The following is a 12,651-nucleotide window of genomic DNA, read 5'->3' as shown; positions in this document are numbered from 1 at the left end:
TCGCCCCTCAAGAGTTGTGAATATTCTGGAGGCCTCAACCGTGGACAAACCTCCAGGTCCCGGATGGCTTCTGAATTTGGTGCAGGTGTGGAGGGACCTCTTCTTCACCCAGTTCCCCTGCCCTGGGGGACAAGGTTGCTGTGACCTCTAGCCCTCCACCGTCTCCCTCTGGGCTTCTCCCCCAGGGAAGGGTACCTTCCACTCAACTTGAGATTTGGGTAAGAGGGAAGGGAAACTTACGTGTCGGACAACATCCTTCTAAGGATGACAAGGATTTAGGTAGGAATGTGTCTGCAGGTGACACAGCGGCCCTCCATGCAGCAGCTGGATCATGGGCAGCATGACCTGTGACTGGTGATGGTCCGTTCCATGTGTGTTCGTGGCTGTTACACTGAGATACTGAGTAGCAGTCACACGCCAGGTAACATAACATATGTTACAGCAGCATGCACGATGCATTCTGCAAACATGACATCCTTTATTTTATCCCCAGAGAGGAAAAGATCAGACTGACCACATCAGTTTATGAGGGAGGGGAATTAGCCTGACTGCTCACCTGTCCTCTTCCGCTGTAAGACGCTGGTATTCCCACACGCACCTTACCTGTGGCAGGTACCTGGGGTGGGGGTCTGATCTAACCATTGTTCCCAAAATAGTATCTGTAAGTCACGTTCAGAAGTCTGAAATTGAACATGAGATGTGCTGTCGTTGCAAAAACAACCACAGCAAACAACAGTGCGCTGCTGCCCGGAGAATGATGGCTTGGGGACTCCAGCCAGGGCCCGGATGGGGCTGATGTGAAAGTCAGCCATGCAATGACTTCAGGAGACCTCGTTCCTGATCTTCGTAATTGCATAGCTTTGACCTCTCCAGGCCACATCATGTGCGCTGAAACATGAGCCCTTGAGATTAAGAGGCCTGATCCCGCACGGTTAGTATGTTGATGGCTGGATGATGTTCTTGCCCCTTCTTCCAGCATGTGAAAGGCTTCCACGGCATGGATTCCCTAAGGGCTCAGTTGCCTGGAAACACAAGAAGGGTCTCAGTTTGCTCACCCAGTGCATGGAGGCGACTGTGAGTCTGCAGAGACATCTCCCATTCCTGCACCCCCTTTCCACCCCCTACTGTGTTGAGAATTCCACTGTCTGGCCCTGGGACTTGTCCGCTATTCCTCTGACAGACCTGCTGTGATTTGGGGAAGCAGAAATCTGAGTGTCTGCTCCTAGAGGCCATGCTCCTGGGCACGGCCAACCCACCCAGAGGGTCTCAAGGTTGATGAAACGCTGTGAGTAGGTTGCCCCTGATTCGGAAGGGTTGATTCTCACCTCCACTTCTTCATGGGCATCTTAGAGCCACTGCCTGATGTGAAGAACCAGAGGAGGCAGGGAGAGGGCATAGGGCTACCCTGCAGGAGCCATCCAAGATGTCCCGTCATCACCTACAGCAATGGAGGAGGTGGAGGAGGAGGAAGAAACATGCATCAGACAGACATGCCTGGGTCTGGCTTGATCTGCGTGCCTGCAATCCGAGAGCAACGTAACTCTTGGCACAGAGCCTTGGTCTAGGACTGCATGTCAGCCTGCCATCAGAGAAGGAAACTTCCACAGTCGATGGGTGCAGTTCATCACCTGCAGGGAAAACCAGGTGCCCTGTGAGGTGCATGACCACCCAGATGGCACCTGAGGGGCCTGGGAGTCCTATCCAGGAGCCCAGAGGAAGACTTAGGGAGAGGAGGGGGTTGGCCTGCAAGAGGGAAAGGGAAGCCCAGGGGAATGGCAGCCAGCAGTTTTCATCCTCCCCTGCTAGGGTGCAGACCAGGGTCCCTGGATCTGGTGGTTGACATTGGTCATGTGAGACATGCTCTCTGTCATGGCAGGGATGACCTCGCAGGCCTTGATGTGATCCGGAGTGGCCTCCTCATGACCTCCCACTGCCATTTGTGCATGTGGTCAAAAGGCCACCAAACCAGCCTCAATAACAACAGTCCCCACATTCTAGGACACAGGAAAAGGACTGCTGACCAAACCATGCCAACACAAGACAGGGGCACCTTCCACTGCCAGTTCAGAGAACAGGCTGGTGCTGCACTCAGCCTGCAATGGACTGGATCAGCGTGAGTTCAAGACAACAGACTCGGTAAAATAAGTCCCTGCCAGGCTTGGAACGAAGGCCTGGAGCAGCAAAATCACTGGGTACTGCTCCCAAGAGGTGTCTTAGAGGTCAGCCATCTAGCCTCCTCTGACAGTGCCCAGCCTTGTGGTCAGCCTGGCCCCATGGTCAGCCCTTCCAGGCATTGGCGGCACCATCCTCAGGATATTACAGATAGATGCGACCAAGAATATGAGAGTGAGCCTGAGAACCACTGGAGGGGTGAGTGCTCTTCATCCACACCCCTGCCGCCTGCACCTCTAGAGAGAGGGCAGAGCTGGGACCCCAAGCAGGTGGAGAAGTGGAGGAGATGCAAGTGGGAAGAGCAGAGATTTTTATTGAGAGAGTCTCTGGATGACATAGAGCCTGGCGAGCAAAGGTCGGAGATGTCTGGGGCCGCTGCAGGGCCAGTTGCAGTGGAAGGAAGGAGATGCAGGCCCAGGTGGTAGCAGCACATCCCCAGCGATACCAGCATTGTCTACCTCCAGGTTGGGTTTCCTGGAGGCAGACCCTGAGATGGGGAGGTTTTTGGGGAGTGCTCTCAGGACACACCTGAGCTGTGGCTGAAGGGAAGCCTCGTTGATCCTCAGGGCTCTGGAGCCGAGACAGCCCTGCGGAGTTTCCCCATTGGAAGTGAGCCAGTGCTGGCTTCAGGCTGCCCTTTGAAGAGGTAGTCATGGGTGATGATGCACTCTGAGGGAAATTCCCAGCACAGCCACCACAGTGAGTGATCAGCCACTCATCGCCCTTCAGAGGCCCGAGGCTGGGCATCCCTGGGCCCTGTCCAGTGGTGGGGCTTCAGCCTCAGAATGCATCTGAAACACAGGCAAACCTCATTTCATTGCACTTCATTTTGTTGTGCCTCACAGAGACTACTTTTTTTTTTTTTTTTTTACAAATGTAAGCGTTGGGGCAACCCAACATCCACCAAGTCTAGTGGTGCCATTTTTCCAACAGCATGTGCTCACTTCGAGGCTCTGTGTCCCATTTTGCTAATTCTCATAATATTTCAGACTTTTTCATTATATCTTTATGGTGACATGATCAGTGATTTTTGGTGTTACTGTTGGAATTGTTTGGGGCACCATGGACCATGCCCATATAAGACAGCGAACTTGCTCAATAAGTGATGTGTGTGTTCTGACGGCTGCACGGACCCACTGTTCCCCCATCTCTCTTTCTCTCCTCAGGCCTACCTTTTCCCTGAGATACAACGACATTGAAATAAGGCCATTTAGTAACCCTACATGACCTCTAAGTGGTCAAGCAAAAGCTAGAGTTGAACATCTCTCACTTTCGGTCAAAAGTTAGAAATGATTAAGCTTGGCGAGGAAGTCATGTCAAAAGCTGAGATAGGCTGAAACTTGTGCCAAACAGTTATCTAAGTTGTCAATGAAAAGAGAAGTTATTGAAGGAAATTAAAAGTGCTGCTCCAGGGAACACATGAATTATAAGAAAGTGAAACAGCCTGATTGCTGATATGGAGAATGTTTGAGTGACCTGGATAGAAGATCAGACCAACTGCAACATTCCCTTGAGTCAAAGCCTAATCCAGAGCAAGCCCTAACAAGCCCATGGAGTTGAAGCCCTAACTCTCTTCAACTCCATGAATCCTGAGAGAGGTGAGGAAGCTAAAGGAGAAAAGTTTGAAGCTAGCAGAGGTTGGTTCATGAGGTTTAAAGAAAGAAGCCATCTCTGTAACATAAAAGTACAAGGTAAAGCAGCAAGTGCTGATGGAAAAGCTGAAGCAAGTTATCCAGAGGATGTAGCTAAAATCACTGATGAAGGTGGTGACACTAAACAACAGATTTTCAGTGTAGACAAAACAGCTGTATATTGGACAATGATGCCATCTAGGACTTTCATAGCTAGAGAGGAGACACCAAGGCCTGGCTTCAAAGCTTTAGAGGACAGGCTGACTCTCTTTTTAGGGGCTAATGCAGCTGGTGACTTTAAGTGAAGCCAGTGTTCATTTACCATTCCGAGAACCCTAGGGCTCTTAAGAATTATGCTAAATCTACTCTGCCTGTACTCTGTAAATGGGACAACCAAGCCTGGATGATAGCACACGTGTTTACAGCATGGTTTCCTGAATATTTTAAGTCCATTGTCAAGACCTACTGCTCAGAAAAAAAGATTCCTTTTAAAATATTACTGCTCATTGACAGTGTACTTGGTTATCCGAGAGCTCTGATGGAGATGTACAAGGAGATGAATGTTGTTTTCATGTCTGCTGACACAGCATTCATTCCTCAGCTCATGCATCAAGGAATAGTTTAGATTGTCAAGTGTTCTTATTTAAAAAGTACATTTTTTAAATTTTTTTTTTTTGAGATGGAGTTTCACTCTGTTGTCCAGGCTGCAGTGCAGTGGCATGATCTCAGCTCACTGCAACCCCCGCCTCCTAGGTTCAAGCCATTCTCCTGCCTCAGCCTTCCAAGTAGCTGGAATTACAGGCGCGTGCCACCACGCCTGGCCAATTTTTTTTTTTTTTTTTTTTTTTTTTTACTAGAGACAGGTTTTCGCCATGTTGGACAGGCTGGTCTCTAACTCCTGGCCTCAAGTGATCCGCCTGCCTTGGCCTCCCAAAGTGCTGGGATTACAATCGTGAGCCAGCGTGCCCGGCCAAGAAGTACCTTTCATAGGCTATAGCTGCCATAGATGGTGATTTCTCTCATGGATCTGGGCAAAGTAAATTGAAAACCTTTTGGAAAGGATTCAGCATTCTAGGATGAACATTTGTGATTCATGGGGAGGTCAAAATATCAACATTAATAGGAGTTTTGAAGAAGGTTCTTCCAATCCTCATGGATGACTTTGAGTGGTTGGTTCAAGACTTCAGTGGAGGAGGTCACTGCAGATGTGGAGAAACAGCAAGAGAACTAGAATTAGAAATTGAACCTGAAGACATAACTGAATTGCTGCAATCTCATGAGAAAACCTGAACAGAGGAGGAGTTGCTCCTCATGGATGGGCAAGAAAGTGGTTTCTTGAGATAAAATCTACTCCTGGTGAAAATGGCGGGCACATCATTGAAATGACAACAAAGGGTTTAGAATAGCTCATAAACAGTTGATAAAGCAGTAGTAGGGTTTAAGAGGATTGACTCCAATTTTGAAAGAAATTCTACTGTGGGTAAAATGCTGTCAGACAGCATCAAATGCTATAGAGAAATCTATCATGAAAGGAAGAGTCAATGTAGCAAACCTCATTGCTGTCTTATTTTAAGAAATTGCCACAGCCATCCCTGCCTTCAGCCACCACCATCCTGATTAGTCAGCAGCTGTTCACATCAAGACAAGACCCTCCACCAGCAAATAAATTATAACTCCCTGAAGGCTCAGATGATCATTAACATTTTGGGGCAATAAAGTATTTCTTTCTCTTTTTTTTCTTTTTATTTTTTACGAGTCTCGCTCTGTCGCCTAGGCTGGAGTGCAGTGGCTTGATCTCAGCTCACTGGAACCTCTGCCTCCTGGGTTCAAGTGATTCTCCAGCCCCAGCCTCCCTAGTAGCTGGGATTGCAGGTACTCGCCACCACACTAGGCTAATTTTCGTCTTTTTAGTAGAGACAGGGTTTCACCATTTTGGCCTGGCTGGTCTCAAACTCGTGACCTCAGGTGAACCACCTGCCTCAGGCTACCAAAGTGCTGGGATTACAGGCGCGAGTCACTGTGCTGGACAAATAAATTTTTTTGTTTTTTTGAGACGGAGTCTCGCTCTGTCACCCAGGCTGGAGCGCAGTGGCACAATCTCAGCTCACTGCAAGCTTCACCCGGTTCATGCCATTCTCCTGCCTCAGCCTCCCGAGTAGCTGGGACTACAGGCACCTGCCACCACGCCTGGCTACGTTTTTGTATTTTTAGTAGAGACGCGGTTTCACTGTGTTAGCCAGGATGGTCTTGATCTCCTGACCTCATGATCTACCCACCTCGGCCTCCCAAAGTGCTGGGATTACAGGCATGAGCCACCGCGCCCGGCCAAATAAAATATTTGTTAATTAAGGTATTTACATTTTTTTAGACATAATGCTATCGCATAGTATGTTTATACTATACAGTAGCCTATTGTATACAAATAGGTGTCCCGCACGCTCCTCTGAGCATCTGCACTCATCCTCGCCCTGCCTGCAGCTCCTGGTCGTCTCTGAGCTCCTGAGCCTGCTTCAGCCCTTCCGCAGGACTTACCCAGCCCTCCCCAGCCTCCTGGCCTCCAGTGCAGCCCCTGACAGCACTCCTGCTGTGGGTCTTCCCTGCAGAGTGGGTGCTGCACCTGGATGGAAGAGGTGAGGAGGAAGCACACACCTCCCTAACTCGAGCCAGCATGGCCCTGGGAGAAGAGCAGAAGTGGGACTTCTGGTAGGAGAACTGGGAATTGTTTACTTATTTTAGAAGAAGCATGAGCAAGCCACCATCTAGAGGAGAAAGGGGATGAAATTAGCGGAGGCACTAAAATACTTCGGTTTACTCTGATTAGAGCAGAAGAGAAATCTGCAGACAATTAGCAGCAAGTGAAGATCTTGCTATAGAAATAAGGAAGTGGTATGGGTAAGCGAAGGCTGTGCTGTTAGTTTCAACAGGCTGCACGTGAAAGCAGACACATGCCATGCCCAGCTGGGTCAGCCGAGTCGGCCCAGCCGCCAGCCTATCCTGTCTGTGCACTGTCCCAGGTGCAGTGAGCCCCTAGCCCCCGTGCCTGACTGCACACCATGCCTGGAGGAGGCTGTACTTGTCCTCAGCAACCTGCCCTCAAGAGGTGCTTTTTCTAATTGGCGTGAAAGCCCTATATACGCTACCAGGCAGTGGTGAGGAAGGCTCTCTGATCCTAAAATCCCATGATTGCCTTAAATAAGTACTTGAAGTACCAACCTGTGAGAATCTGCAGAGGTGATGTCTGAGCATGCGGGGTGGTCTTGAGTGTTAATGAGATGCCCTGAGCACTCCGCAGGGCCTGTGTTGAGCTGCCAAGGTGTTTTGAAGCAAATGGAAGGTGAGAGTTGGGCCCAGGAGCTAGGATGATGTGAGCCCTGCTACCTACAGGTGCCGCCCGGTTCTCCCTGCATGCCAGGCGCAGGTGCTTGTGTCTGTGAGGACTGGCTCGCCACTGAGTGCAGGGGACGCTGTCCAGCTCAGCCAGGAGACTCTGGACTGGCAGTCCTGACAGGACACAACTCACAGACGTTGGTGGGAAACAGGGTAACAGGCGATGCCACTGTGGCTGCAGGGGACAGCGGCAGAGACCCTGAGAGGTGGGAGGGAGGCAGGTTGGGAAGGGCCGGTCTCAGCACAAATTGCTCTTCAGTGTGGCCCTTCCAAGGCCTCCTCTTGAGTACCTCAGGGAGGACAGCAGATGCAGGTGACCCCCGCCTGGGCCAGGGCCCCCCCAACGCGAGCCGCATGCCAGAAAACGGAGCCAGCACATCCATCTGCTTTTGGTGTCCCCTACGAGGTGCCCAGAGGGAAAAAAAAGTAGGCCAAGAAGAGATTTTCCAAAGTGAAGCCAGGCTTATTTACATTCCGCTTCCCCCAGCAACCTGCACCTAGAGGCCGAACTTTAAATAGAGACCAGAGTGAAGGATTACTCATCGACAGAACAAACTTAAAATAAGACAAAGAGGCCCAGTGCACTAGTGCCGTGGTGCACGTCAGGGCAGCATCTCCCTACGGGTGGGCCACACAGGGCCTGTGCTTGGAGCGAGGGGTCAGCATACCCCATTCAGGACCCCAGCCTCCCCGAGTCACACCTCAGTGCGACTGCCGCTCTCACCTTGCCCAAGCCCTGCCCCAGCTGTGCCCCAGGCCGCACCGACAGCTCCAGCAGCCCAGCCCTGGCCCTACCCCTGAACATGCGTGACCATGGACAGAAGCTCCATCCCCTCGAACTTTTGTGTCCGCAGCCTTTTGTGTCCGCAGCCGTGAAACCTCTGCAAGAAGGCCACAGACAGCCCTGGGGAGGAAGCATGTTGCACGGGGCCTCCTGAGCAGGGATAGCCCTGCGAGGGGTTCCATGCTCCCAGGTCACCGAGCTCCATGTTGTGCGGGAGCAGTGGTCTGGAGGGAGAAGTGGGCCAGCCCCAGTCGGCGTGTAGCCACAGCCAATCCGTGGAATAAGGCCTCCACGGAGCACAGGCCACTGAGCCCCCAGCTCTGCACCTTGCCTACCAGCCCAGCCCAGGAGCAGGAGGGAGAGGAGTCCATAAGCTGTGGTCAGCAGCTTGGGCGTGTTCTGAGCCTGCCTTGGCAGCTGATGAAGTCCACACTCCAGAGCAAAGGCAGCCCCGGACCCCAGAACCAACTAAAAGGAGTTGTTGGTGCGGCCTGAGTCGCATACCACCCGCCCCTGGCCAGGAGCCAGCCCGGCTGCATATTCTGCGTGTGGCCACTGAAGCAAACTGTTCTGACATCATAAAGCAACAGATGGGGCTAACTTAAGCAGGATTTACACTCAACTGTATTTCTTTGAGAGCGGCACATCACTTTGTGCATCATTGTTACTGATTCACAAGCCTTCCAGGGATCCAAACCATCTCTGCACTCTTCCTCTCCTCGTCTGCCTTCCTTTGCCTCAGCCCAGGCTGTGTGGAAGCCACTGTCCCCTCCGCTCCCCTTCTCTTTCCTCCTCCCCCCTCCCCTTCTCTTTCCTCCTCTATCCTCTCCCCATCCTCTCCCATCCCCTCCCCATCTCCTCCTCCTTCCTCCCCCTCCTCCTACCTCCCCCTCACTCCATCTCTCTCATCCCCTCTCCTTCTCCATCCCTCCCCGTTCTCCTCCCCTCCCCTCCAGCTTCTCTGCACAGTACATAGGCACATGTTGGCTGCAGTTGTTTATCATTTTCACTGCACTTTTCCCTTAGTGTATTTTCTCTATGGTGATCAGAACAGAATCACACCCTGGGTTCTCTCCATTTGTCACCTGGACATAGCATTGAAACTGTGAACACAGTTGGGGGGCAGGTGGAGTTCCTCTCCTGATGGCTTTGTGTATCCTCCTGAAGCCGAGAGTTGGTCCTGACTTCACTGTCAGTGTTCACCATTTCAAACAGGGAAAGAAAGATGCCAGCCACAGTTGAAGCCCACAGGATGTCCCTAGGGGGAGGGCATGAGGGACACCTGTAAACAAAGGAAATAGCCAAGGTCATCGAATGAGGGCAGAGGGACTTGCTATGTAGGATTAGGATGTTCAAAAAGGGTGGCAGATTTCATGTTAAGGCCAAGAAACTTTTAATCTCTACAGGGTTCTCATGCTGTTCCAGAATATTCCACACTGGTCCTCCTTTTTTCCTTCTTGAGCCCTCGTGAGCTGCATTCTGTTTCTGTTTTCACTGTAGAAGCTTCCTCCAGCATCAGGAGGGTGCAGTGGGGGATCTGTGAGCTTCCCTCACATCCCCAGAGACATACTGTGTACACAAGCCACTGGAGAGGGTCAACATCCCCACCCAGCAGCCTACACTGGTGTGAGATCCACCAGATGACTCTTCATTAACATTCATCTTTGGTCTCTTATTGAACTGAGGCCTCCACCAGCTTCCGTGGCTGAATCTTGTGAGCAAATAAAAATAATCTGATTGATTCTCTCCATCCATTCAAAACCAACCTTCCCCAAATCCCAAAAGTAGCAGAGCACTTTTGTAAGTATTATCAGTCCTTATAAGGAAAAGATAGAGGGTATAGTTAAGTATTTTATGAGAGTAGCTTGGCCCGTGGGCTGAGTTGGAGGCACAGCATCTAAACCCTAAACTAGGATTTTCACCACTAAATTTAATCTTTTCTTGTTTGCAAATAAGACTTAAAATTAAGGCCGGGGTAATCCCAGCATTTTGGGGAGGCTGAAATGGGAGGATTGCTTGAGACTAGGAGCTCAAGACCAGTCTGGGCAACATAGGGGGACCCCATCTTTACAAAAAATAAAAAACTTAGCCAGCACGGTGGCACACACCTGTGGTCCCAGCTACTTGGGAGGCTGAGGTGGGAGGATCACTGGAGCCCAGGCGGTTGAGGCTGCAGTGAGCTATGTTTGCACCACTGCACTCCAGCCTAGGTGACGGGGTGAGATGCTGTCTTGAAAATAAAAAAAGGTCAAATAATTAATCATGGCACAATTACTGCAAAGAAGTGTGCAACCACAGTTTTCTAACTTAACCACCTTTCCCTTGAAAAGGGCCTCTGGGGTCTCTTCCAGCTCTGCTTGATTGGATAAGCCAGGCAGGAAAACCAGTCCAGGTTAGATCAAGTGAGGAAAACCCAGCCCAAGACTAGCTTAGCTCACCCTCAGTTTTCCCTAAGGTTTCCCTTGCTCAGAGCATCAGACTTGAGACAGTGTGAAGAAGAGGAAACCACCGGAAAGTCCAAAGACCTGGCCCTGGGATGCAGTTCAGAGGTCCTCGAGGGCTTTGGGGTCACTGTGCCTTACTGAGCTGCCTTCCCACCTTGTCAGATGGACAGGTGGAATCCTCCTAAGGCTGTGGGTGACAGGCACACCCCTCCCCTGCAGGCAGCTCCCTGCAGGCCCCCTCCCTCCCCTGCCTCGTGGGTTCGTTGTGAGGAGTGAGCCGGGGAGGGTGTGTGGGGCCTCTGTAAACTGCAGAGCCCCCATAGAGACTTGTGGGTCTTTTTAGGTTGGGTTCCTCCAAAGACAACCTCCCCCCAGGAATGCCGGCCAGTCCCCTGTTCCCCAGGAGGGCTCCCACTGACACTGGCCCCATGCTTTGCCCGCAGGTACCTGGCGCTCTATGCCTACAAGCCCCAGAAGAGTGACGAGCTGGAGCTGCACAAGGGAGAAATGTACCGGGTCCTCGAGAAGTGTCAGGATGGCTGGTTCAAGGGGGCGTCCCTGAGGACCGGGGTCTCTGGGGTGTTCCCCGGAAACTACGTGACACCCGTTTCCAGGTGAGGGCATGGTGGTGGCAGCCTGGGCAAGGAGAGGGCAAGGACCTACATGCCTTACTGCTGTTGTTACTGATGGAGGCTACTCTGTGAGCCGGGCCCAGAAGGTAGCAAGGCCTCCAGTGCCCAGGGTTCAGCCCCCGCTGGTGTCCCCAGACCCGCATTTCACCTTCTGAGCTGGGTTTGCACTCAACTCCTTGACTGTCCTCAGCAGACATTGGCCACCAAGGGGAGAAGAACGGGAACAGGAGGAGCAGGAACAGGAAAGTCACCAGAGTGAGGTCTCAAGTGTGAGTGTGTGTTTATGTGAGGACAGTGTGTGCACATATATACAGTAATATTCAGTGTGTATGCATGTGCAGAGTGTGTGCACGCTTCTGTGTGCTTGCGTGTATGGTATTTGTACATGTGTGCAGTGTATGTGCAGTGTGCATGCCTGTGCGTATGCATACTGTAAGCACAATTTATGTGCACGTGTGCATAATGTAGGTACAGCATGTGTGTACGCAGTATGTATGCTTGTGTGTGCAGTATGTATGCTTGTGTGTCATCACATACAGATGTGTGATATGTAAAACACTATATACATATATGCAAAGGAAAAATGATATATTCCCAAAGGTTAACAGTCGTTGAGTGGTCGCATCGTGGTAATAGATTGTTTTTTCTTTGTGTTGTCAGTGTTTAATAAGTTCTTTGTTCTACTGCTTTTATAAAATAGAATATGTAATTTTAGCGTCACTGACAAGACAAGGGGGTTGTCTGGGAATTTTTCACTGAGATGAGGGTCCACAGCTTGGTGACATCAGTCAGCCTCACTGGGCATTGCCCTGTGTTGACACTGCAGCACACACACACAAGTGAAAGACGTGGCCTTGGGTTTCTCCTGTCTTTGGAACAGGGCTACAGTGGAAACAATTAAATAACCCGTAGACCCTGCACTGATTGCTGGGCTGATTCCTACTTGCAGAGTGTTCTCGGGACACATGTGGTGTTGATATGAGCAGCTCTAGTTCCTAAGGCAATCTTCAGCCAGGGCCTCTCTCGAGGTGCCCAGAAAGGGCCTAGGGATTGATGGAGTTGCCCAAAGCCTGAAAGGTCTGCAGGCACAGGGCTAAAGGGGCAGTTAGAAATCCTTTGCTCAGGTGATGCTCAGCAGGGAAAAGCTTGAGAAGCAAACTGCAGCGAGCCTTCAGGAAATGCACCCCCTCAAACCCAGCCACCTGGTCAGAGGGGTGGCTGCTTAGGGGGTGAGCTGCCCACAGCCTTCTGGGGCTTCATCAGTGGTGTGGGGCGACTTGCCCAGCGTGCGCAGCCCCGAAGGTCTCTGGTCTGGATTTCCCACGCCAGTAGCTATGGGTTGTGTCTCTCAGCCGGCAACCGGCCTGTGCTTGAAGCGCTTGACCTGGAGTTGGGCTCACCTGTCGTGTCATCAGATAGCCCTTGCAGGAAAGCACAGGTCACCCCTCTAGATTAGGGGACTCACTGACCAGCTGGCACCCTCCAGGAAGGCACAGCCTGAGATGGTACGTGTCCACACCTCCGGGCTCGCCCGCCCTGCTGGGGGGCATCACTCTGTCACACGCCCTACTCTTGTATGAGGAGGCGGTTCTTCCTCCACA

General features: G+C 51.4%; 1 protein-coding gene across 1 annotated transcript in view; it reads left to right on the top strand.

Annotated features, from left to right (window-relative positions):
• LOC105471836 (SH3 domain containing ring finger 3) overlaps positions 1-12,651 on the top strand; it is a 373,482-nt gene that overhangs the window by 288,837 nt on the left and 71,994 nt on the right. Inside the window, exon 6 of the mRNA XM_011724585.3 lies at positions 10,862-11,032. Coding sequence (XP_011722887.2) covers positions 10,862-11,032 — 171 coding nt within the window. The remainder of the gene's footprint in view (positions 1-10,861; positions 11,033-12,651) is intronic.

Source organism: Macaca nemestrina, chromosome 13 (assembly GCF_043159975.1).
Source record: "Macaca nemestrina isolate mMacNem1 chromosome 13, mMacNem.hap1, whole genome shotgun sequence".
Lineage (NCBI taxonomy): Eukaryota > Metazoa > Chordata > Mammalia > Primates > Cercopithecidae > Macaca > Macaca nemestrina.
The sequence above is the reverse complement of the archived record's forward strand: the minus strand, read 5'-3'. Positions and strand labels throughout refer to the sequence as shown.